This window comes from Myxocyprinus asiaticus, chromosome 30, assembly GCF_019703515.2.
Source record: "Myxocyprinus asiaticus isolate MX2 ecotype Aquarium Trade chromosome 30, UBuf_Myxa_2, whole genome shotgun sequence".
Lineage (NCBI taxonomy): Eukaryota > Metazoa > Chordata > Actinopteri > Cypriniformes > Catostomidae > Myxocyprinus > Myxocyprinus asiaticus.
Genome location: NC_059373.1, coordinates 4,943,689 through 4,968,820, shown reverse-complemented (window position 1 = coordinate 4,968,820; position 25,132 = coordinate 4,943,689). Strand labels below are relative to the sequence as shown.

The following is a 25,132-nucleotide window of genomic DNA, read 5'->3' as shown; positions in this document are numbered from 1 at the left end:
TGGTCTTAAAGAAACGATTACAAGGCTATACAAATAAAAATGATAACTTGACATTCAAGGTGTTTTTTAGTCTGTTCTGGTGGTTTGAAACAGCTTGCCAACATGAACTTAAAAAAAAAAAAAAAAAAAAAAAAAACGTTGTTCTGGCCATTAAACACGTTACTGCCATTTGATAGGTAGGCATGACCCGCAGCTCCACCTACTTTGACACTGACGTATTTTCCAGTCAGTTTATTCACTCAGTTGAGATCAGTCAACATGAACACACGAGTCCAGAGTTGCCAACCATTTATACATCCATCTTTGCAGTAGTGTCAATGTCATTTTTTTTTTTTTTTAAGGATAAAAAACATTTTCATGGTCTTTCCTTTCACAAAATCTGTCATAAAATACAATAACAGAGGGCAATCTGTGCATATTATGACCAGGTATAGCATGTTAGCATTAGCGCCATAAATGCAGAGTGTAAACATAACAAATTACACATTATCAACAGCATATAATATTTCTTTAAATCATCATCGAGTGGTTAAAACAGCTTCTTTTACTGACTTCATGTGGATTCTATTAATAGAATGAGGCATGAAGTCAATAACACATTTTAATGTCACATTTGTTGAAATGTTTTACACATCATCTGTTTACAGACCAGCGTGCGTCTCATATTTAAATGCTCCACAAAATGCCGGCCCCAGCGGCTTAGGTAGTGTCTGAATGTCCGCAAATGGTATACAGTTGCTCAGCTGTTCGACCATCTTTTTAACTCAGAGCGAAGAATGAAGAATAACTTTACATTAAGTGTATCGGAGCCTTTATGTGTTGATTCTCGTGCATAGCCGACAAAAGGAAGTTCTAGGATGGCTAACACTGCTTACAGCACCTTGAAGTTTTGATCCGATTCTGTAGCATTAGAAAGAGCCAAGAGTTTGTAACTCCAGACTGTGATGGCAAAAAAGAGAGAGAGCAAATAGCAGTAGGAGTCCCTACATAGACATACAATGAAAAGGGAAAAAGTGGCCCTTCATCATGGAGAAAGCACTTAAGAGGCTGTTGCAAGAGCAACAGACTTTTCTTTAAATTATGTGGGTAATGAAGAAGTTGAACAGAGTATGGCACACAAACAACAGACATACATGCACACAAACACAAGTAAACCCTATATGATTAATAGGAATTATTTATACATATATGTTCTTGTTCTGTCATTCTTTCATTATATCGTTCAGTTGTTCTTTCTTATCTGTCATTCGTTCGTTCGTACTTTGTCTTTCTTGCTTTCTCTCTCTCTCTCTCTCTTTCTTTGTATAAAAGCAGACACACACAAATTTCCTGTGTTCTGATTGTCATGCAGCATGTTGGTTCTTCAAGTGTCATGATAATTGCATACATTCACCTGACATCCAAACCCTTCAGGTGTCATACGAACAGATTTATTCATGATTATTTAAATACGAGTGAGTTTATTTGTCTAGCTGAATAATTTTGCTGCCCTTTGAATGTGCATGGACACACACACACACACACACACACACACACACACACACACACTTCTTATTAAAGACGGGAAGCTCAGCAGGCTTTTCAAATCCATTCAGCATTAAAAATGCTAATAGTTTTGCATGTGCTCATCCAAAATCTAATAGTAGATTTAAATCTAATTCAATAAGGCACAAGCCAAAAGTAAAACCACATTCTTTTTTAGAGCGAAGAGCAAATTTATTTCATAATAATTTGAACTGGTGATTAAAACATAAACCACAAACATTTATTCTGAAACTAAATATAGTCAATTGATTTCATTATGTTTTTAAGCTAAATCAGTAGCCATTGCCCTCAAGCTGTGAAAACAACAACAAAAGAAACAAAAATAATTCTAGGAAAGGACTTGATCCCATCAAGTTTGTGTCTGAATCTTAAATATAACCAGACTTCACAGTGAAAAACTTGAATGCAGTCTTTCAAAAATAATAGAAAATACAGCTGGATAGATATAAGTCTCAGCAAAATTGATTAGTAAAGGTGAGCCTTCGCACCACTGGATGCCTCATTGTCACGGCAATGGCCTGCACTATTATTGACAGGAATGATTGGTATGCAGTAAGGACAGCATCGACTCTTCAGTAGTCTAAAAAAACTATCCCTGAAAGCATTCTTCATAATGAAAGAGAACGAGGCAGATGAAAAGACAGAGAGAGGAAGGAAGGAATGAATGAAGGAAGGAAGGGAAGAAAGATGGCAAGCAAGGAGAGACGATGGGGAGGAAGGGGAAAAAAACTAGTACATCAGGGAGGAATGAAGGAAGCACAGGGGATGGAAGGAAGGAAGGAAGCAGGGAGGAAGGAAGAAAGGAAGCAGGTATGAATGAAGGAAGGAAAGAAGCAGGTATGAATGAAGGAAGAAAAGAAGCAGGTATGAAGGAAGGAAGAAAGCAGGCAGGAAGGAAGGAAGAAAGCAGGCAGGAAGGAAGGAAGCAGGCAGGAAGGAAGGAAGCAGGCAGGCAGGCAGGAAGGAAGCAGGCAGGCAGGAAGGAAGGAAGCAGGCAGGCAGGAAGCAGGCAGGCAGGAAGCAGGCAGGCAGGCAGGCAGGAAGCAGGCAGGCAGGCAGGAAGGAAGCAAGCAGGCAGGAAGGAAGCAAGCAGGCAGGCAGGAAGGAAGGAAGGAAGGAAGCAGGCAGGCAAGCAGGCAGGAAGGAAGCAGGCAGACAGGCAGGAAGGAAGGAAGCAGGCAGGCAGGCAAATTTTACAGTAAACAAGAGCGCTATCTAGTAAATAAAATGTTTCAGAGCAGAGGAAAACTAGAAAATGTATAATCACTATAGAGATTTCCATGACATTTCCAGGCCTGGGAACACACAACTTTAAAATTCCCTGATATTTCCAGGTTTCTGAAATGACTGTGGGAACTATGTAGACGAAAAAAAAAAAAAATAAATAATAATTTTTCATTATTTGTGTTCATGTACCTCTGACACTCGCTGGCGTGTAGCACCAGGTCCTGGTTGTTCTTTGCAGAAAGTGTGAGGTCATGTTCTGTTGAGTTAAACACGTCCAGCAACAGATGACATTGACGAGTGCTGAAGAGACATCGAGAAACAAAAACAGAGAGTGTGTTAATAAAGTACAAAACTTACACACAGTACAACATTTTTACACAAACACGCTATTATGTGATGCAAAAAGTTTTTATTTCTATTATGGACCAATGAGATATTAAAGTGGTGTTACCTAGTACAAAAAGAACAGAAATAGAAACAAAGCAGCGGAGAAAATATGCTACACAACTCTGCTCTTGTCACGGTTAAGAAAAAAAAATGTGTTATGCTGGACAACGGGTTAAAATCAAACAAGAGCAACTGTGAATTGATTTATGCGACACTTATTTTATTATTTAACTTTTTTTTTTTTTTATTTTTTTATGTATTACTATATAATATGACACCATACAAAATTACAATCCAAAACTTAAGAGCCTCTTATATGCACATTGTATAAAAACATATATAATAATAAATTTGCCTTTTTTAGCTCACCACTTGTATTAATCACTCAATTTTCAAGTTTTATTTTTTGGGAAAATCAGAATAGCCACATAATCAGAGAGGATATATTTATATATATATATATACACACATACATACATATATATACACATACATACATACATACATACATACATACATATATATATATATATATATACACACACACACACACACACACACACACACATATATATATATATATATATATATATATATATATATATATATATATATATACACACACATACATATATATACACACACACACACACACACACACACACACACACACACACACACACATATATATATATATATATATATATATATATATATATATATATATACACACACACATACATACATATATATATACACACACACACACACACACACCAATCAGCAACAACATTAAAACCACCTGCCTAATATTGTGTTGGTCCCCCTCGTGCCGCCAAAACAACGCCAACCGGCTGTTACTATTCTTCTCACCACAATTGTACAGAGGGGTTATCTGAGTTACCATATACTTTGTCAATTCGACCCAGTCTGTCCATTCTCTGTTGACCTCTCTCATCAACAAGGCATTTCCATCACTGGATGTTTTTTTGTTTTTTTTTGGCACCTTCGGAGTAAATTCTAGAGACTGTTGTGTGTGAAAATCCCAGGAGATCAGTAGTTACATAAATACTCAAACCAGCCCATCTGGCAACAACAATAATTCAGATAACCGCTCTGCACAATTGTGGTGAGAAGAATAGCATCTCAGAATGCTATTCTGAGATACGGGTTGGCACTGCTTTGGCGGCACGAGGGGGACCTACACAATATTAGGCAGGTGACTTTAATGTCAAAAATCAAATCTAATCAAATCCTTTATTGTCACTCAACCATATACAGAAGTGCAACATCGGGTGAAAGTCTTGGGTGCAGTCCCGTCCCCCCCCCCCAACGGACCATGTGAGTTCCTCAGTGATGTGGAAACAGAGGAACTTGAAGCTGCTGACTCTCTCCACCGGTGCTCCATTGATGGTGATGGGGCTATGTTCTCTGTCTTTTCTCCTGAAGTCCACCACAAGCTCCTTGATTTACTGATGTTGAGGGAGAGGCTGTGCTCCTGACACCAGCATGTCAGAGTGTGCACCTCCTCTCTGTAGGCTGTTTCATCATTGTCAGTAGCTCCAATGATGGCATTGGAGCTATGTGTTGCCACCCAGTCATATGTGTACAGGGGATACAGGAGTGGGCTGAGAGTACAGCCCTGCGGGGCTCCAGTGTTGAGGTTCAGAGATGAGGAGATGTTGCTGCCCATTCTAACCACCTGGCGTCTGCTTGGCAGGAAGTACAGGATCCAGCTGCACAGCGAGCTGTTTAAGCCTAGAGCCCGGAGTTTCACATCAAGCTTGGAGGGCACTATGGTGTTGAATGCTGAGCTGTAGTCTACAAACAGCATTCTCACATATGTGTTCCTTTATTCCAGGTGGGAGAGAACAGTGTGTAGTGTAAGTGCAATGGCATCATCAGTGGAGTGGTTGTTGCAGTAAGCAAACTGCAGTGAGTCCAGTGAGGCAGGCAGCACAGAGCAGATGTAATCTCTGATTAGCCTCTCAAAGCATTTGCTGATGATGGGGGTCAGAGCAACAGGACATCATCATTTAAGCAAGTGATTTTGGATTGCTTTGGTATGTGGGGACCACAGACAAGGAGAGGGAAAGGTTGAACATTTTCGTAAAAACACCAGCAAGTTGGTTCATGCACGCTCTGATGACGCAGCCCGGAATGCCGTCTGGACCAACGGCTTCACGGATATTCACCCGTCGGAACGATCGTGTTACGTCCTCTACAAAGAAGTGAACTGACCTCTGTAGCTTCGGCTGCAGGAGCTCTCTCCGTGAGGGTGGTGTTGTTTCTCTCGAAACGAGCATAAAAAGTATTAAGCTCGTTCGAGAGAGAGGCAGCGGTGTTCACGGCGGATTTTTTATTCCCTTTAACGTCCGTGATAATATTAATTCTCTGTCACATGCATCTAGAGTCAGTGGTGTTGAACTGTCCTTCAGTCTTGTCCCTGTACTGGCATTTGGCTGCTCTGATAGTTTTGCAGAGGGCATAACTGGCTTGTTTATGCTCCTCCGCATTCCCGGAATTAAAAGCGAAGGTCCTCGCATTAAGTGCCAAACGAACATCGCTATTAATCCACAGTTTCTGGTTAGGGTAGATCCGTATTGTTTTGGTCAGCACTACATCATTTACGCACTTCCTGATGAAACACATTACAGTATCAGCATAGACCTCGATGTCATCAGAGGCGGACCAGAACATTTCCCAGTCCATGTGATCAAAACAGTCCTGTAGCGTACAATCTGATTGGTCTGACCAGCACTGGATCATTCTGAGGGCGGGTGCTTCCTGTTTCAGTTTCTGCCTGTAAGCGGGCAGAAGGAGAATGGAAGAGTGGTCCGATTTGCCAAATGGTGGGTGGGGGAAGGATTTGTAGCCATCCCGGAGAGTAGCAATGGTCCAAAACCCGGTCCCCTTGTGTGTTGAAACTGATGTGTTGGTAGTATTTCGGTGCTATTGACTTGATGTTGGCTTTGTTAAAGTCCCCAGTCACAACGAACGCAGCCTCAGGGTGCGCGGTTTTTCTTGCTTGCTTATACTCCCATACATTTTCTTGAGTGCTCGGTCTGTGTCGGCTTGTGGGGGGATGTACACAGCTGTGATAATGACCACTGTGAATTCCCTCGGTAGCCAGAATTGCCGACACAGAATCATGAGGAATTCCAGAACAGGAGAGCAGAAAGACTTGATAGAATGTACGTTTCTCTGATCACACCAGAATTTGTTGATCATAAAACATACACTACCTCCTCTGCTTTTACCTGAGAGGTCTTTCACTCTGTTCGCTCGGTGCACTGAGAACCCCACGGGTTTGATGGCTGAGTCTGGAATCTCCGCAGACATCCAAGTTTCTGTAAGGCAGATAATGCAGCAGTCCCTCGTCTCTCGTTGGAAAGAGATCTGTGCTCTCAGCTCACAGATCTTGTTGTCCAGAGACTGAACATTTGCCAGTAGAATGCTGGGTAGTGGGAGTCGATTTGCGCGACGTCCTAGACTAACGAGAACGCTGGCTCTCTTTCCCCTTTTCCGGTTGCGTTTCCGCGGCCGGCCAGCCCAGACATAGGGCTCTGCTGTCTTGTTTGAAAACAGCAGGTCGGCATTGAGGTATTTAAAGTCCGGTTTTCGGTGTGCTATTGACGAACCAATGTCCAAAAGCGTTTGTCTATTGTAGACAATAAGGCAGACGACATCCAAGACTGAAAACACAAGAATTGTAGACAAAACAAACAAAAAAACTGCAATATTGGGTCGGAGCTCGTAGCGCAGCAGCCATACTCGGAGCCATCTTGATGCTAACAGCCATGTTGTGGCTAATCGGTGTGTAATTATATATATATATATATATATATATATATATATATATATATATATATATATATAAGTACAAAATCTGCTTGTTTTAAATACTTAATAGTCAGTTTATACCACTAATACAAACACACACAAATGTATGCAAACACACTCCCTCTCTGAAAACCAGATGGGCACAAGGCGGTCATGCAGATGTACTTGTCATATTCTGCCCAAACATCAAAGGTTAGTGTCCCTTTCATGTATCGAAGGCTTTGTGTGTGTCCCTGCATCTTTATGGACACAAAATCTTGTCATAATTTAGTTGTCATGACCATTTTCAACCTTCTCTCTCACCCTTAGAATTAAACAAGCTGTGTTTGCTTCTTTACCTTTAATGCTTCTAGATCTTCTAAGACTTCAAGTGAGTGGTCATATGTTAATGAGCTCATGTTTGAGATGTGAAAACCGTGATGATTTCTGAATGAGTCGTTGTGGCAGGTTAGTTTCAATTGATTGAGTGGACTGGGGAAATGAGCTTTGCATTGTGAGTGTTACAGTATGTTTATGCAGAACATCGATCTCTTTCATTTCCAGAGCAAGAAAAATCCATGATATGGTCCCTTTAAGAACTCAGTCAGCAGTGTGTATAAATGGCACATGTTGAATAATATGATGGTCACTGTATGTCATCGCACAAGCAGAGCAGAGAAGATATACAGTATCTCTCTCTCTCTCTCTCTCTCTCGTCTTATAGTTATTAGTGAGTGATGAATCATCTCGAGATGTTGCCAATTTTTAAATAGCAGAGAGAAATTAAGAGCAATGCCAACCAATTCTCGACTCTCTCTTGATCAATGTCTCCTAACTTATGACCAGATCTTGACATTTTTCCTGCAAGAGCAATATCACCGTAGCAGGGTGTTTCTTACATTTTGGACAATTTCATGCCCAAGGGGTTGATTTTTGTTCAAACTTGAAAAACTGAATTGTTTTCTTTTTTGTTGGCAACAATGTTGTAAAATTGGCTGTAACTTTACACAGAAAAGGTTAGTAAGTGATTTTATCACACTAAAATCATGTTTACATGCATATTGTTTACATATTTTGGCTCTACTATTGTGGAAACAGTGAGTATTATAACGTTCAAAAATTGGCCCCATTCACTTCCATTGTATGTGCCTCGATGTCAAACAGATTTTTGCTTTTTTATAGAAAAGGAGGGGCAAGACATAAAATAATTTTATGGTAATAAATATTATGCCACAAATGCTGTCGATTGAGCTTAACTTGTATTGAACCCGGAATATTCTTTTAAACTCACTGGAATGCCTTGCCCCATTGACTTCCACTGTAAGTGCATTATTGTAAACATGTTTACAAACTGAGGGATGAATTAAAATAATATTCTGTGATAATTGACAGCAGGTCACATATTCTGTCTATAGAGATTAACTTGTATAAAACACAAAACATTCCTTTTAGACACTTTACAAGCAGGAATTTTAAAGATAAAATGTAGATCTTTTTTTTTTCCTGTTGGCTTTCAAAAGTACCCTTTCCTAAAGAGCATCTTTCCTTCTGTTCACACTAAAGAAGAGTTAAAAGCTTTTTTTTAAGACAGATTGTTTATTCAGTTAATGGTCTTCTTATATTATTTGTCAGTTTAAGGGTGTGTAAGAGTGACTGCAAAGTGTGTGTTGTCGTGAGCACATCTTAATGGTCTTGTGTGTGGACTGTGTGCATGTTTGATATTTTTGTATCTTTGGCCCACATGCCTGTGAGAAAATTTTACGGCTATATTTGCTTGTTTTAGAAATCTGACAAAGCATCATTCCCGTATCTTTAAGGGCCTTTAAAATTTACAAAATGAAGGCATTCCAATAAGTATTCATCAGATCCGTGGTGTGGAACAGACCTCTACACGGCCTAAATTATTCAGCACAGACAATGGGCTATTTGTCTAGTCCCACTACTCAGAATTCTCTAGAAGACTCTCATCTCAGCGAATCTATTTTATCTCATCAGAGGTACTGAGCTGAATAACCACAGAGCATTTGCACAGACCTTTAAAGACGGCAAGAACATTAGAATGCATTTGTGTAAACAAATGTTCTAGGTAAGACTTTCTGTGAAGCCGGTACATAATGCATTACAAAAGGGATTCATTTAAATGATTAGTTCACCCAAAATTTATAATTTTGTCATTATTTACTCACCCTCATGTTGTTCCAAGTTCTCATGTGAACAGGCATGTCACAGTGAATGAGCTTCTCTCATAGCGTTCATGAATGTGCAACGGACATCAAGATTTTCACTGAAAAGACTTGTATTTTGGTTTGTTTCTCACCAAAACCTATCGTATGTCTTCATAACACTTGGAATATGACGCACAATTCACATGGATTACTTTAATGACACTTTTGCTTCCTTTTTAATCCTTAAAATGGGGCACATTCTACTGCCATTGAACTTGAGAAAAAAAAAAAAAAAAAAAAAAAAAAACAGGCCGCAATATTCATTATAATATTACTTTTTTTTGTTTGTGTGTGTGTGTGTGTGTGTGTTCTGCATAAGAAAGAGAGTTGCATGGGTTTGAAACAACATGAGGGTGAGTAAATCATTACTGAATTTTTATTTTCGGGTGAACTATTCCTTTAATATAAGCTAACTGTAATTACTATAAGCCCAACACTTCACCTTTGGCATTTTTAGATTTGAATTGAGACATTATATACTACCTGCATGAACCTATTCTCCTTCTGTCAGTCTCTGGTGTGGTGTCAGGTTTAAATGAACTTAATGAGGTGTGTTCCAGTTTATGTGCTGCTAACAGAGCTGCTATTTTTAGAATGGCTGAGGCCATCCAAGAAACACGCAGATCAACCGACTGTATTTTACACTCCTGTTCACCGCAACTGGAATATTTTTCCATGTGCCGAGAGAGCTGATCTTGGCTAATACCCATTTGGCTAAAATTAAAATTAAAATTCACATCAGGTAAACGAATGAGCTAATCATGCCCTGACACTTAATAATAAAATAAAATAAAATAAAATAAAACAAAATAAAAATTTATTTAAATTAAATAAATAAAAATGAGTCCAGATTGTTTTTTTTATTTTTTTATTATTATTGTTTTTTTTTTTTTTTTTATGGAAATATCACAGAATTTACATGGATTTCAGTTCTTTTAGAAATCATTATAATAATATTTAATTAAACAACAAAATACATTTTATAGTTAATTATATGTGGCTGGATTGCATATTACAATTTATGAAGTTCATTTGAAATTTCAGACCCAGCCAAACTTCATACAGACTATAAAGGGTTATTTATTTTTTTCACTGGGCCAGTCATGTTTGCCTGATAAATCATTTTTAAACCATTTGAAAGCCAAAATGTTGAACTATTACTATTCTTTAAAATACTGCTTTGGAACAATATCTATTGTAATATATGCTAAATAAACCTATTGAAATTAAACTAAACTGGATGTTCATGATGAGAACAAGTCCAGAGCGCTGGGAGAGAGAAACGTTCATTGAAAATTCAGTACGTGTGTATGTGTGTAGCTGATCTATCCTGCAGGAATGATAGATGATGTTGATGAGTGAGACAGCAGATATTATTACAGCTAATGAGTCACTTCAAGTGGTCATTACTAAGGTGTAATCGGTCTCTCTCTCTACCCATCTATCTCCATAGATCTCTTTTTCCATCTCTCTCTAGAGAGAGAAAGGCAGTAATTCATTTCCACATCTGCTATATCACAGGAGACAGTAACGTTCAGGTCGACTAACAGAGAGTGAGTTCCTCATAAATGACCTTTCCATGAGAGCTGCATTCATTTAACATAAACACACTCAAAAAGCAATGAGAAGTGATCTTTAATTGTAGGATGTTTCTAAAATACACACTCAAGTGTGGTAATGTGTTTTATAGATGGGTTGACTTTAAAGACAAGTTGGTACCCAGTTGCAGGTATTGGTCTGTCGCTGGAGTTTAGAGGACTAGAGTAAATGTAATGTTTGATACCTGGTGGCAGGAAGAGTGCTGACTCTCGTGAAGAACACTGAAGGTTCAACATCCACTCTGACTCCCAGACTGAGTTCACGGTAATACCCCTCCACCTGCCCGGCACCTCCACTGTACTTAAAGGTCAACACGGCCTCCAGCACCTAGAGAGAGAGAGAGAGAGAGAGAGAGAGACAGAGACAGAGACAGAGACAGAGAGAGAGAGAGAGAGAGAGAGAGAGAGACAGAGACAGAGACAGAGAGAGAGAGAGAGAGAGAGAGAGAAATAAAGCACATTTAATAATTCAAACAGACCAAAATCATTCATTTTGATCACAGACAAAACCATTTATAACTGAGAAAAGCCAATCAGAAGACACACAATCATAAATCCTGATTGGGAGAATCTCACAAAGAAATGTGCAGGTCATATTAAAATAAAAATAAAAATTAGATCATTAAAAAGCTATATTGTTATTGCCCAGGAAAAAAGCTAAAGCTTCTGACAACTTGCCCCAACAGAAGCACATATTTACACACTATATATAGGGTAAGTTGTTACATAAAAACCCTATAATAGGATTTTCAGCAAACTATATAAAGTTAAACAATTATGAGGCACAAAAAAATTCATGAAATAACATAAACGGAAAAGGAAACATGCAAAAATACCAAAACATTGTTCTGGCCGATATGTTTATTTCTCACAACATTGTCAATCTAACTTCAGCAACATGCCTCTCTCTTTTAACCTAGATAACAATATAATGCATTAATAATATTAAAATGCATTCATCTTGGATCTAAAAAGAAAATGTTAAGTTAAAATATTGAAAAAGGAATAGTTTCTCATTACCAAAACAACTGTACAAATGTTGCGGTAATGATCAAGTATGTTGCGGTAATGATAAAGTATGTTGCGTTAATGAGGTGACCTAACACAAAAACCCTAATAATAGGGGCATCAATTACAAGTGAGCACACATTATTGCTTCATCTTACAGAGGTATGTAAAAACTAATATAGTTGGCAAGATTGATCATTAAATCCATTGTCTAACAAATTTAGCATCCGTTGTGGTAATGAGAATGTGAAGTGTCTGAACCAGGTTATATAGACACAACAACAAAAGTTTTAGTAAAACAAAGTGAGGTGACAAGTATCCAAGTATCCATGTTTGGACTTTTACTCTTGCTGATGCATCAGAATAAGTCTTTAATCTAATTTAATGTATAATCCAATGTAGTTAACTAATGTTAACAAATGGAAGCTTATAGTAAAGTGTTACCCATTATTTAAACAGCAAAAGTGCATTTCTTGCTTAAAAAGCAATAACAAAACTTTTAAAATGTAATCACTGGCCAGCGCTGCCCATCTCGCCTTATCTGTAACTTTACAAGAGCAAACTGGATAAATAGAGTGATAACTCATCAGGCAAATGGAGTTTATAAAAGTGACCGGTGCACAGAAACCACAAACTGGTTGGATATACTGGAGTTTCATCTATCTGGACTTTTGTCTGGTTCACAATGCAGTTTATTATGGCACAGAGATGCCCGATTAAAAAGTGGTCGTTTGACTGGCATGCCAACCAACCAATCACAGTTTGCTTTTGTATGTAATGTCTAGGGATGGGAAACTGTGAACAATATTTTAAGAACAAAGCTGGAAATACAGCCATGCTTAAGAACACCTCTTTTACCTGCTACTAAATGTCTCAAAACACTTTCAATGATTTGATGCCATGAACGTCACCAAACACTGTCAATGACTATGAATGAATAAACGAATGAATGAAATGAAACTGAGACTAGGTTTGAAAGGTTCCAGATGACTGTGTGAGATATGAAATCATGTCATAGAGAGGGAAAAAACTGAGTGAATGATGTTTTCCAGACAGTAGGGCATGAACTGGAGATCTTGTGTAAAATGAAGGGCAGATACCATTACTGCTTGGGAGGATGACAAGGTGAAAAAACTTCAAAGAGAAAGATAGAAAGGAGGAGATCTTAAAGGTAAGAGAGATCATATTGGCCTTATTATTCTGAAAGAACTCTGGAGTGTGTAAAAGCTTTCTAGCAGTAGAAAAAGACTAGTGTGCGTGTGTGTGCGCGCATGCAGAAAGCAGCCTGTCTCCTGTGAGATGCTATTTCAATCACAGAGAGAGCTAAAAATAGCACAAGCCATAATGATAAAGAGACTGTAATAGAGAGAGAGACACGTGCTGCTGACACAAACAAACTAATTAAAGAAAGTGAAAGAATAAAGAACTAATGATTGAATGAACAAATGAATAAATTATAAAATGAATGAGCAAAAGAATTAATGAGTAAATTAATGCACATAAATATTTATGAACATATTAAAGAATTAATGAAATAATGAATGGGGTGAATAATAAAATGAATAAACTCATAAATGAAAGAAAGAGTGAAATATATAAATGACTGAAAGAATCAAAGAATGAACAAGCACTCAAAAGAACGAGCAAATGACTGAGTTAACAGATCAATCAATGAATGAATTAGTAATTGACAGAAAGACAAATGAATAAACAAAAGAAAAGAACATTTCAACAAACAAATGACTGTATGAGCAAATTAATGAAAAAATAAATATAAACATGAATGAATGAACAAACAAATGAATGGGGCAAATAATACTCAATACTCAAACCAGCCCGTCTGGCACCAACAATCATGCCACGGTCCAAATCACTGAGATCACATTTTTTCCCCATTCTGATAGTTGATGTAAACATAAACTGAAGCTCCTGACACTTATATGCATGATTTTATGCACTGCAGCCACAAGATTGGCTGATTAGATAATCGTTTGGATGATTGTTAGTGCCAGATGGGCTGGTTTGAGTATTTCTGTAACTGCTGATCTCCTGGGATTTTCACACACAACAGTCTCTAGAATTTACTCCGAATGGCGCCAAAAACAAAAAACATCCAGTGAGTGACAGTTCTGTGGATGGAAACGTCTTGTTGATGAGAGAGATCAATAGAGAATGGCCAGACTGGTTTGAACTGACAAAGTCTATGGTAACTCAGATAACCACTCTGTAAAACTGTGGTAAGAAGAATATCATCTCAGAATGATATTCTGAGATGCGGGTTGGCGCTGTTTTTTACGGCACGAGGGAGGCCTATACAATATTAGGCAGGTGGTTTTAATGTTGAGGCTGATTGGTGTGTGTGTATGTGTGTGTATATATATACACACACACACACACACACACACACACACAGAGCTCTGGAAAAAATTTAGAGACCACTGTAAAATTATCAGTTTCTCTGGATTTACTATTTATAGGTAAAATAAACATTTTTGTTTTATTCTATAAACTAATAACAAAATTTCTTCCAATTCCAAATGCAAATATTGTCATTTAGAGCATTTATTTGTAGAACATGACAACTGGTCAAAATAACAAAAAAAGACCTCGAATAATGCATATTTATTTTTGAACAAAACAATACTAATGTTTTAACTAATGTGGCTTGATTCATGCATCCTTCACAAAGACATTATGGCTTGAAGGCCTCTCCAGGTCTCTGTCTAACCATCAGATGACCAGGTGGAGGATCGGTGATGAGCACAATACGACGATCCTTGAACAAATATGAGCTGCATGGTTGAGTTGCCAGAACGAAAGCCAATGCCACAAAAAAGCCCGGTTACAATATGCCCGACAACACCTTGACACGCCTTACAGCTTCTGGCACACTGTAATTTGGAGTGACGAGACCAAAATAGAGCTTTATGGTCACAACCATAAAGGAGAGGGGTCAACAAGTATTGTGCTCCTTGAAACAACCACACAGTCTTTTTCCAGAGCAGCCTGTATTTCTCCTGAGGTTACCTGTGGGTTTTTCTTTGTATCCTGAACAATTCTTCTGGCAGTTGTGGCTGAAATCTTTCTTGGTCTACCTGACCTTGACTTGGTATCAAGAGATCCCTGAATTTTCCACTTCTTAATAAGTGATTGAACAGTACTGACTGGCATTTTCAAGGCTTTGGATATCTTTTTATATCCTTTTCCATCTTTATAAAGTTCCATTACCTTGTTACGCAGGTCTTTTGACAGTTCTTTTCTGCTCCCTATGGCTCAGTATCTAGTCTGCTCAGTGCATCCACGTGAGAGCTAACAAACTCATTGACTATTTATACACAGACACTAATTGCAATTTAAAAAGCCACAGGTGTGGGAAATTAACCTTTAATTGCCATTTAAACCTGTGTGTGTCACCTTGTGTGTCTGTAACAAGGCCAAACATTCAAGGGTATGTAAACTTTTGATCAGGGCCATTTGGGTGATTTCTGCTATCATTATGATTTAAAAAGGAGCCAAACAACTATGTGATAATAAATGGCTTCATATGACCACTATCCTTAAACAAAAGACAGTTTCTTTTGCATGATCAGTCATATTTTCAAAATCAATGCCAAAATTTCACAATTTCTGCCAGGGTATGCAAACTTTTGAGCACAACTGTGTGTATATATATATATATATATATATATATATACACACACACACACACACACACACACACACACACACACACACACACACACTACCGGTCAAAAGTTTTGAAACACTTACTCATTCTTTATTATATATATATTTTTTAGAATAATATTAAAGTCATTAAAACTATGGATATATATATACACATATATATATATATATATATATATATATACATACACACACACACACACACACACACACACACATAACACAAATGAATGAATGAAAGAATGAACATAAAACTAATGTAATGAATGAAAGTATTAACAAATAAATACAAACAAATCAGTAAGCAAATGACTGAGTCAACAAATCAATAAATTAAAGGTAAAGTAAAAGACTGAATAAATAATAAGAGAGACTATAGCTGCAAGCAGCGATTATGGGCCCAAGCACCATGGGTTCATTTCCACCCGGTGGCTTTCGGAAAACAATGCAATGTGGACACATGCATTTGGCATTTGACATTATTCTAAACACTTTTGAAGCAATTTGGGTAAATATAAGAGGACTATTTTAAGATCTTTTGTAAGAGCCACACTTCCTGCTGCCAGGTGGTGGTGCTATGACTGTGATTGATTAGCCCGCAAGACTAAACATACATCTCAATTTTGCTCTAAATCACACATTGCACAAAGAAGATATGTCACACTTCCTGTTTCCCATTTTTCGCCATTAATTTAATGCCTCACCATGGCAAAACCGTTCGATATATCAAAAAACTGTTCACAATTTAGCATCTTCAATGTCTTGGCATAATGTTGTCTAAATGTGGTGACAGTCTCATGAATCCTCTAGCAGAAATATTTAAAAGTTCAGAGACTGCAATATTCAAATAATCCAAAATGTCTGACTTCTTGTTGGGCAGAGCTAATAACCATAATTATAAAAGTTGTTTGGCTTGATGAGAACTATGTATGTACCAATTTTGGTGAATGTAGGTGAAAATGGGGTGCTACAAAGGCCGTCTTACATGCCCATTTTCAAGGGGGTGCTACAAACTAATGAATGTAGGAACTAATGAAAAAAGGATAAAAAAATTATTTGTACTAAACTTACAAATCGATTTATGATTGAATGAATAAAAAAAACTAATAAATATAAGAATGAAATAACAAATTAATCAAAAAAATAATTAAAAAACATTTCAGCAAACAACCCAACAACATCAGAGACGAGCAAACATTTTTGTGAACAAGTTACTCAGTTCTTTTTGAAGTATTGAGTGTGAAAAGCGATCTATAGGTTTTATAAACACAGAGCAGACCTTCACCATGTAATGGATGATTCTAACAGCTCTTGTAAGAGCGTGAAGGTGACCACTGCACAATTTACTCAGTGTCACAGCTTTCAAATGCCCTAAATCATGACCAATACCCAATATTACTGTGGTACTGCTGAAATATTAACAGAGAGAAATATTCTGGTTTTAAGACTTGCTCTAACATACAAAATCAAAAGATTTTAACAACTATGAAATGGCTGCTGCCCTCAGTCTTGTCCTAACAATTATTAAGGCCTGTGAGTTTTATGGCTTACAAGACAAGGATGTGAAATCCAATACAGTTAATAAAGAAATTTGACATTTTCATTTATATCTTAACACTGAACGTTACTGAGCCTTAAACACCATTAGTGTAAAGTAAACTAGACTGATACTACAAAATGCTTCTGCAATATTGAACTTCAACAGTTACACCAATAAAGCTTCACTGAATTGAAAATGAACCAAACTTCTGTTTCAATTAAATGGATGCATGGATGGATGGATGGATGGACGGACGGACGGACAAATAGATGGACAGATACGGACAGACGTTGGGACAGATGGACGGACAAATAGATAGACAGATACGGATGGACAGTGGGATGGACGGATGGATGGACAGACAGATGAACGATATATAATTACAGTATAACAACAGATAGAATGAACAAACAATTGAACAAACAAGCAATTAATAGAACAAATGATGACTACACTGATGACTACAAAATGCTTCGGAAATATTGTACTTCAACGGTTACGCCAATAAAGCTTCACTGAACATGAATCAAACTCTTGTTTCAATTAAATGGATGGATGGATGATGGATGGATGGACGGACAGATGAAATGATGAATGAAGGAAAGAAAAAAACAACAGACAGTACGTACAGAACATTAGACCAAGTGAATGAACAACCAATCAATAGAACAAATGAGCAAATTAAAAAACGATAGATAGATAGACAGAATGAATGAATGAAAAGCAAATGAAAAAAACAATAGATAGACAGACAGACAGACAGATGGATGATAGATAATTACATCATAACAATAGACAAAGACAAAACAAACAAATTGAATGAACAAGTGACTGATAGAACAAATGAGTGAACTAACAAACAACGATGGAACGAACAAGTGACCGAAAGAACAAATTAGCAAAAAAAAAAAGACAGAGCGATGGAATGATTGACAGAACGATAGAATAAATGAACAAATAAACAAACAAGCAAACAACCGAACAAAGAAACAATTAATAGACAGAATTATATAGTTGCGTAGGATGAAAGACCGAACGATAGATCAACCGACACATGCTCAACATATATTCACAACGCCAAATGGTTTAAACATTTTTTGGCATCCATGTTTATTCTTCTCAGTCACAAGACAAATAAACACTGGTATGGTGATCACTAAAGCTGCATTCTGATTCACAGGGTCCCTACACAGTGTCCATGGCTCCCTCAGAGTGTTGCTAGCATGGTGACGCAGATAGCTGGTGTTCGAAGCGTCTCTAAGGAGTTTCGATGGGGTTATATTAAGACCTGCAACTTTTAGTTTTCGTTTAACATCCGTTTCAAACGGCCTTGCATCTAAAAACAGAAAGTTAGAACATAATCCAAAAGCCAAAAGATGCAATCCGCATTTTTTTGGACATGTATTTTTATTTTTTTATTTTTTTTGCAATAAGTGTTAATAGTTAATTGATATTTATTTTCTGCTATAAGTGTTTACATAATTTCTTATATTTTCTGCAAGAAGTGTTTTTTTTTTTTTTTTGTACTTATGTGTAATTGTCTTTATTGCATTGCTTTGGAAAGATCATGAGTTTCTTGCGGAAAGTTTAGGCTATAATAATAGCCTAATAATAATAATGGTCAAAAATATATCAGACTGAAATGTGGCATGATGTGAAATTAAGATAAAATTGTGTTTATTAAAAAACTAAATGAATATATTGTGATAAATATCGTTATCATGATATAAAATTACTCGTGATGTAAGATTTTGGTTTTATCGCCCACCCCTAGTTATGTCATATAATCTCACCTTGGCTCTTTATTTTTATGAGAAAATGACGATGGCAATGCAAGGCTGTTTTAATGTGATTCTGAAGTGAGAAGCTTCTTGCCGCCATGCAAGATGGTAAAAAAATGCAGGATGCTTTTGCCAGTGTTCGGGATTCAACTAGGTGTAGTCGCAGATTAGGACTCCGCAAGTTTCGGGAAAGTTTAAACCTTTGTGGCAGCGAAGCGCTTTTATCATTGGAATGGCTTCAAGCTGTACACTTGTGGTATCAACTAAAGGGGTTGCTGACACGTCATCTTACTATTTTCACCGGACATTGTGCCTGACACTGTTTGAATTTGTCGGACATTAGGACATTTTAACGGTCAAAAACCGGTACTTTACGGAAAACCTGACAGACACACACAGAATGAAACCTATACATATTAAGAAAAAGAAGGAAAAAATTTTTAAACTTACAACAGCACATTAAAACACACCTTTTGGACTATATTTGCAAAGTGTAACCTAAATGTTCAATAATCAAATCCATGCTCAGGACATTTTTTTTTATTTATTTTTTTTATAAAACCTATCTACAAAAATATGACCTACAAGTGACAATCTTTTATTTGCCTTAGTGTTTTATCAAACACACTGTTGTTTTCATTGTAGTTCTCAAATTCATTCAGAATCACAGTTTTACAGTCATTTCTCTCACAGCATGAGCAACACAGCTCCTGCGGTATGAAATTACATCAATTATAATCTGTATTCCAGGCAGTTGTCAAAATACTTTTCTGTGAGTGCTGAGAGCTGATTTGATAACGTAGTAATCTAATAACAAGTAGAACAAACTGCAGACCCTATATTCTACACTTTTGTAGCATTTTATTTCTTCCCTGAAGTCCACTTATAATGTTAGTTGAGGTTTCTTGCACCAAAAACAATCGTACTTTTGTTTTTCAATGAACATTTTCCAACCTCTCTCCAATCCTTCGAATTAAACAAGCTGCTTTTTCTACTGCACCTTTAAGACTTGTAATGTTAATTATCTTTTTGTGATTAGCTAATCTCTGTAAGACCAGTTTGAAGGCTGATTCTTAAGGCCTTTTCATAATTTTTGCAATTCTTTTTGTTTATACACTTATTTGTTTATACTTCTTATTTTTAATTATAAATTTCACCTTGAAAGAAAGAAAATGTAAATGCTTTAGGTAAAGGAGTGGCATTCTGCAGAGGAAAAAGAAATCTGAGCTCTCTGGGAAGGAAATACATTACAAACTAACACTGCCACTGCTTTTTACTCTCATTTCTCATTTCCAAGCAGTTCAGTTTAACGTGATTTCTTTTCACCGTGTCTCTACGAGAGGGTAGAGAGGGGCAGCTAGGGTGTAAAGGGGTAGAACTGTGGGGCAGTAACAGCCTGTGAAAGGGGCAAGTGATGTGATTACTCAGCAGAGAGAGAGAGAGAGAACAGTTCTGTATCAGTGTGTGTCTGGCGGCTCATCTGTGTGATGATGTATAGCCGTTATTCTGCAGCTCTGACTACTGTGTAAGCACTTTCCAGAGCCAACCACACACACAAAAGCAGCACACACACACTTAGAGAATGTACTACCCTTCAACACTCTATCAATAAGGCAGAAAGTAATAATAATACGTTTGGAGTGTGTTTGTGTGTGTGTGTGTGTGTGTGTGTGTGTGTGTGTGTGTATATATATACATGTTTATACTACATTGTGGGGCCCAACCAGCGGTCCCCACGAGGGAAATGGCTTAGTAAACATACTAAACGATGTTTTTTGTTTTTTTTTAATGGTAGAAATGCAAAAAGGTTTCTGTGAGGGTTAGGTTTATGGGTAGGTTTAGGGGATAGAAATTATCATTAGATCTGTATAAAATCCATAAAATGCATGGAAGTCAATGGAGAGACCCCACAATGATATAAAAACAAGTTAGTGTGTGTGTGTGTGTGTGTGTGTTCCTAAATAACAATTGACCATATGTACTTTGTTTGTACTATGTTCCTTGTCTTACTGTGCACAATTAATCAGTTATCTAGAGAAAAAAAAAAAAAAAAAAGAATATATATATATATATATATATATATATATATATATATATATATATATATATATATATATATATATTACTCAGATAGTTGTTTTTGTTTACATTTTCTATAAACTTTCATCAAAATGCATTAACTTTCTCCGCCTCTTAAATGACTTCTCTATTCAGTTGATGAAACCAAATCCAAACTACTTTTCACGATCCAATCAAATCACAATGGATTAAATTAAGGCCCACTCAACATTATTTTCAATGTAATATTCTATTTCATTCAGAAATATGGCACTTTACAGAAAGTACATGCATTTTAATGTCGTTTCATGTTGTCTTTAACAAAATTATTATGTACATTATATTTTCTTTGTGCTAAACAAAAAACACATTTTCTCTTATCTGCAGCCTGATCTGTACACTTGTTAGTACAGCGGTTTTCACTGGATTTATCCTGTATATATATATATATATATATACACACCAATCAGCCACAACATTAAAACCATCTGCCTAATATTGTGTAGGTCCCCCTTGTGCCACCAAAACAGCACCAACCTGCATCTCAGAATCACCAACAATCATCCATGCGATTATCTAATCAGCCAATTGTGTCGTAGCAGTGCAGTGCATAAAATCACGCATATACGGGTCAGGAGCTTCAGTTAATGTTCACATCAACCATTAGAATTGGGGAAAAAAATGGAATCCAGTGATTTGGACCGTGGCATGATTGTTGGTGCCAGATGGGCTGGTTTGAGTATTTCTGTAACTGCTGATCTCCTGGGATTTTCACACACAACAGTCTCTAGAATTTACTCTGAATGGTGTCAAAAACAAAAAACATCCAGTGAGTAACAGTTCTGTGGACGGAAATGCCTTGTTGATGAGAGAGGTCAACAGAGAATGGCCAGACTGGTTCGAACTGACAAAGTCTACGGTAACTCAGATAACCACTCTGTACAATTGTGATGAGAAGAATATCATCTCAGAATGCTATTCTGAGATGTGGGTTGGCCCTGTTTTGGTGGCACAAGGGGGTCCTACACAATATTAGGCAGGTGGTTTTAATGTTGTGACTGAAAGAATGGAAGGAAGGAAGGACAGACAGACAGAAGGAAGGAAGGAAGGAAGGAAGGAAGGAAGGAAGGAAGGAAGGAAGGTAGAAGTGTATATCTGTAGTATGTATATCTGTATGTCCCTTCAGGTAGATACAGTTGTAATTGTATGTTAGACTTCATAACTTTGAATGATCATTTCATTTAAAAAAAAAAAAAAAAAAAAAAAAAAAATCCCCTGAAGGGAGAAGGGAGTTTTCCCACTGATGGGAAAAATAGCATTAAATTCCCTTTATATGCACAGTATAATGGTAAACAAACTTGTCACTAGGCTTTAAGGTAAATAACACTCTGTGCTATAATGTCAGCTGTGTGTATGTGTGTCGAGACAGACTACGACTTCAACCTCTCAAAAGGAGCCCGTTGGAAACCAACCGGCTGAATATAATAGCTTCTGTCCTGCAGGATCTTTCATGAATGCATTGCGCTGTAATGTACACATTCGCAGGGGTCAGATTTGATGCCCAATTTTATAATAGCAGGGATAAAGTCATTAATCTGGTGAACGGAGCTCAGATCAGCTCTAAAAAACAAGCTCTGGTCAATCGATTTTTCCCTCCAGCGCCATCTGAGAAATTATTAAAATGCTCCTTCACTGTCTTGCCGAAGGACCGTAAATTTCTGATGACAAACCGACTTGTGTTCTTTAACGGTCTGCTGATCATCTCTAAAGCAGGATAAAGCATCGGGAACATAAAGAAATGGGAAAATATCCAGAAGAAAGAAAGTGAGAGAGAAATAAAATAAAAAGAGTAAAATATCAGGTGTTTTTAGGTCTTTCGGTTCCATTAATGGTTTTCGAACATGCATTCCTCCGCCGATGCGGATACAATACTGGGCTTAACTACTCTGACATTGTTTCCTATGCTACCAATCAGCATGAAACACAGTACGACCAGTGTAGTGTGATTCCTGAGTAAATGACTTTGATGAGCCGGTTCATTTGAATCTACACTACAAAACATACAGCGCTTCCTGTTCAGAACAGCCTGTTCTTTTTAGTGAATCAAAAACTTACTGAAATGAAAGTCTTTAATTTCTTAATATCCGAATTGAAATGTACCAAATATTCAGAATAGCGAACTACTGGGAGTTGATAAGACAATGTGTTATTACAAAGAGTAAGCTTGACTTATAATTCGGCGGACAGCAACAATTGTTAAGGTTGGATTGGTCAGTATCGATTTTAAAGAAGTGCCCTTGCACTAAGTGTCTGCATTTTGTCTTAGGTAAGGAAAAGGATAAAACAGCAAGTTTTTGTACACACACACACACACACCTAGCCTAATCCTTCTCTCACTAATCTTCCTTCTCCAACAGTCGCTATCCTTCTTTTTTATTGTGTTCTGCCGATTCAACAGAGCGCATTGTGATTCTCTATTCCTCCTCTATCACTCCTCAAACTTTCCCTGGCCAAAGGGAGTGAAGGAAACCAAGAAAGAAAAAACGATGAAGAGTGAAAACAGCTGAGCAGGAGGACTTCTCTCCACAGTTAAGTCGTTTGGAGGTTTGGAGATAGTGAGGGCACAGACACGCTCTCTCTTTATCGATGTGTGCGTGGTGCTGATAGGGTTATGAGTGGGGAAAGGAATGAAGACACTTGCTGTTGGGGAGTCGCAGTCACTGACACTGTCAGTCAGCCAGCAGAACTGATTACCTTCAACTCCTCGAGATTCAAACATTCAGAGATGTATCAAGTTTATGGGATATATCCTGCAGTGTCTGTGTGCCCTGTCACTCAACTTTTCCATCTCTATAATCTCTTATTAATTCTCTACTTTCACTGTTCGTCTCTTTCTCATTTTGATTCGTACTTCACCGAATGCAGATTTTTTTGGATTTATATTTATATTCTTTCACTTCATCCACTTCAGATTCTTTGTATCTCTCTTTCTTTCTCCTGAAAATGGTGTTGAATTATGAATTGATGAGGAGAGAGAAATGAAGGTAGATGGATCGAAAGCCACTCAGATGTGCTGCAAATATCAGATCTGTTGTCTGCAGAGGTTTGATATTTTGCATATGTGAGAGTGACTTTTACTCTTTTTTTTTTTTTTTTTTTTTTACTATGCAGATCTTTTATTGTCTGGCCTATCACTGGACCCACACATTCACAAACACACTTGCTCAGCAGCATAAACACATTTAAACATGTCAAATCATATGTAGGAATCCAAAGTTTTTCCCCAACAACTTCTTTCCAAATGTATGCTGCATTTAAATGAATCACTGTAAATTTTTTATTAAACTCTAACAATTCAAAAGTTAGGCATTCTGAAATATATATATATATATCAAATGTGTTATTAAATTAAAAACATATATTTTTTTGTAATATTATTATTATTTGTAGTTAAAAAATAAAAATTGTTTAAATCTATTTCCAAATTGTTATTATATTGAAACAATTCCAAAGTAACAAATAATATAAATTAGTTGTTTTAATTTTTATAAAAATAAAGTTACAAATTGTGTAAATCTATTTACGAATCATTATTTAATTAAAACATTTCCAAAGTAAAAAAAAAAGTTTTAATATGCTTTTTATTTGTAATTAAACAAATAAGCGTTGCAAATTGGTTACATCTATTTTCAAATCATTAATAAATTTAAACAATTCCAAAGTTACAAATTGTTTGAATTCGGGGTTTTTTTTTTGTTTTGTTTTTTTATTCGTAAAATAAAAGAGAGCTACAAATAGTTTTTTTTTTTTTTAAACAAATCATTAATATATTGGAACAATTTCAATGTTACAAGTTTGCTTTATCAAATCAATTATTAAACTCTAACTTTAAATCATTATATCCAATTTGTTATTTCAAAGTCATTCACAATCTTCTAGATGTATAGGTGTACTGTGTCAATATGTGAGGAAGTCCCAGGACCCACCAGTAATTGACTGCAGTCATGTACCTGCAGAGAGGCAATGTCCGTTTTAAATCTGTGCGTGTTAATCAGCTCTTTCAGTTTATTCCCTGATGACTGCATGTGTCCGATTGGATTTTGCTTCGGCATTTTGACCATGTTGGTTGTAATGTGACGGGATTACCAATCTGTCTCTAAAGCAACAAAACAAGCTCAGCTGCTCAGAGAATTAAACTGCTGTCAGTGTAAATATATTCATGAATGTGATCTCTGAAATAATAACACTGGACCA

General features: G+C 36.8%; 1 protein-coding gene across 2 annotated transcripts in view; it reads right to left on the bottom strand.

Moving 5' to 3' along the window:
- Positions 1 to 25,132, bottom strand: part of LOC127420854 (trafficking protein particle complex subunit 9-like) — a 267,206-nt gene that overhangs the window by 110,303 nt on the left and 131,771 nt on the right. For both annotated transcript variants that reach the window (XM_051663428.1, XM_051663429.1), the window contains 2 exons: positions 10,990 to 11,132; positions 2,962 to 3,072 (listed from right to left, as the gene is read on the bottom strand). In XM_051663428.1, the coding sequence (XP_051519388.1) occupies positions 2,962 to 3,072; positions 10,990 to 11,132 (254 nt within the window). The remainder of the gene's footprint in view (positions 1 to 2,961; positions 3,073 to 10,989; positions 11,133 to 25,132) is intronic.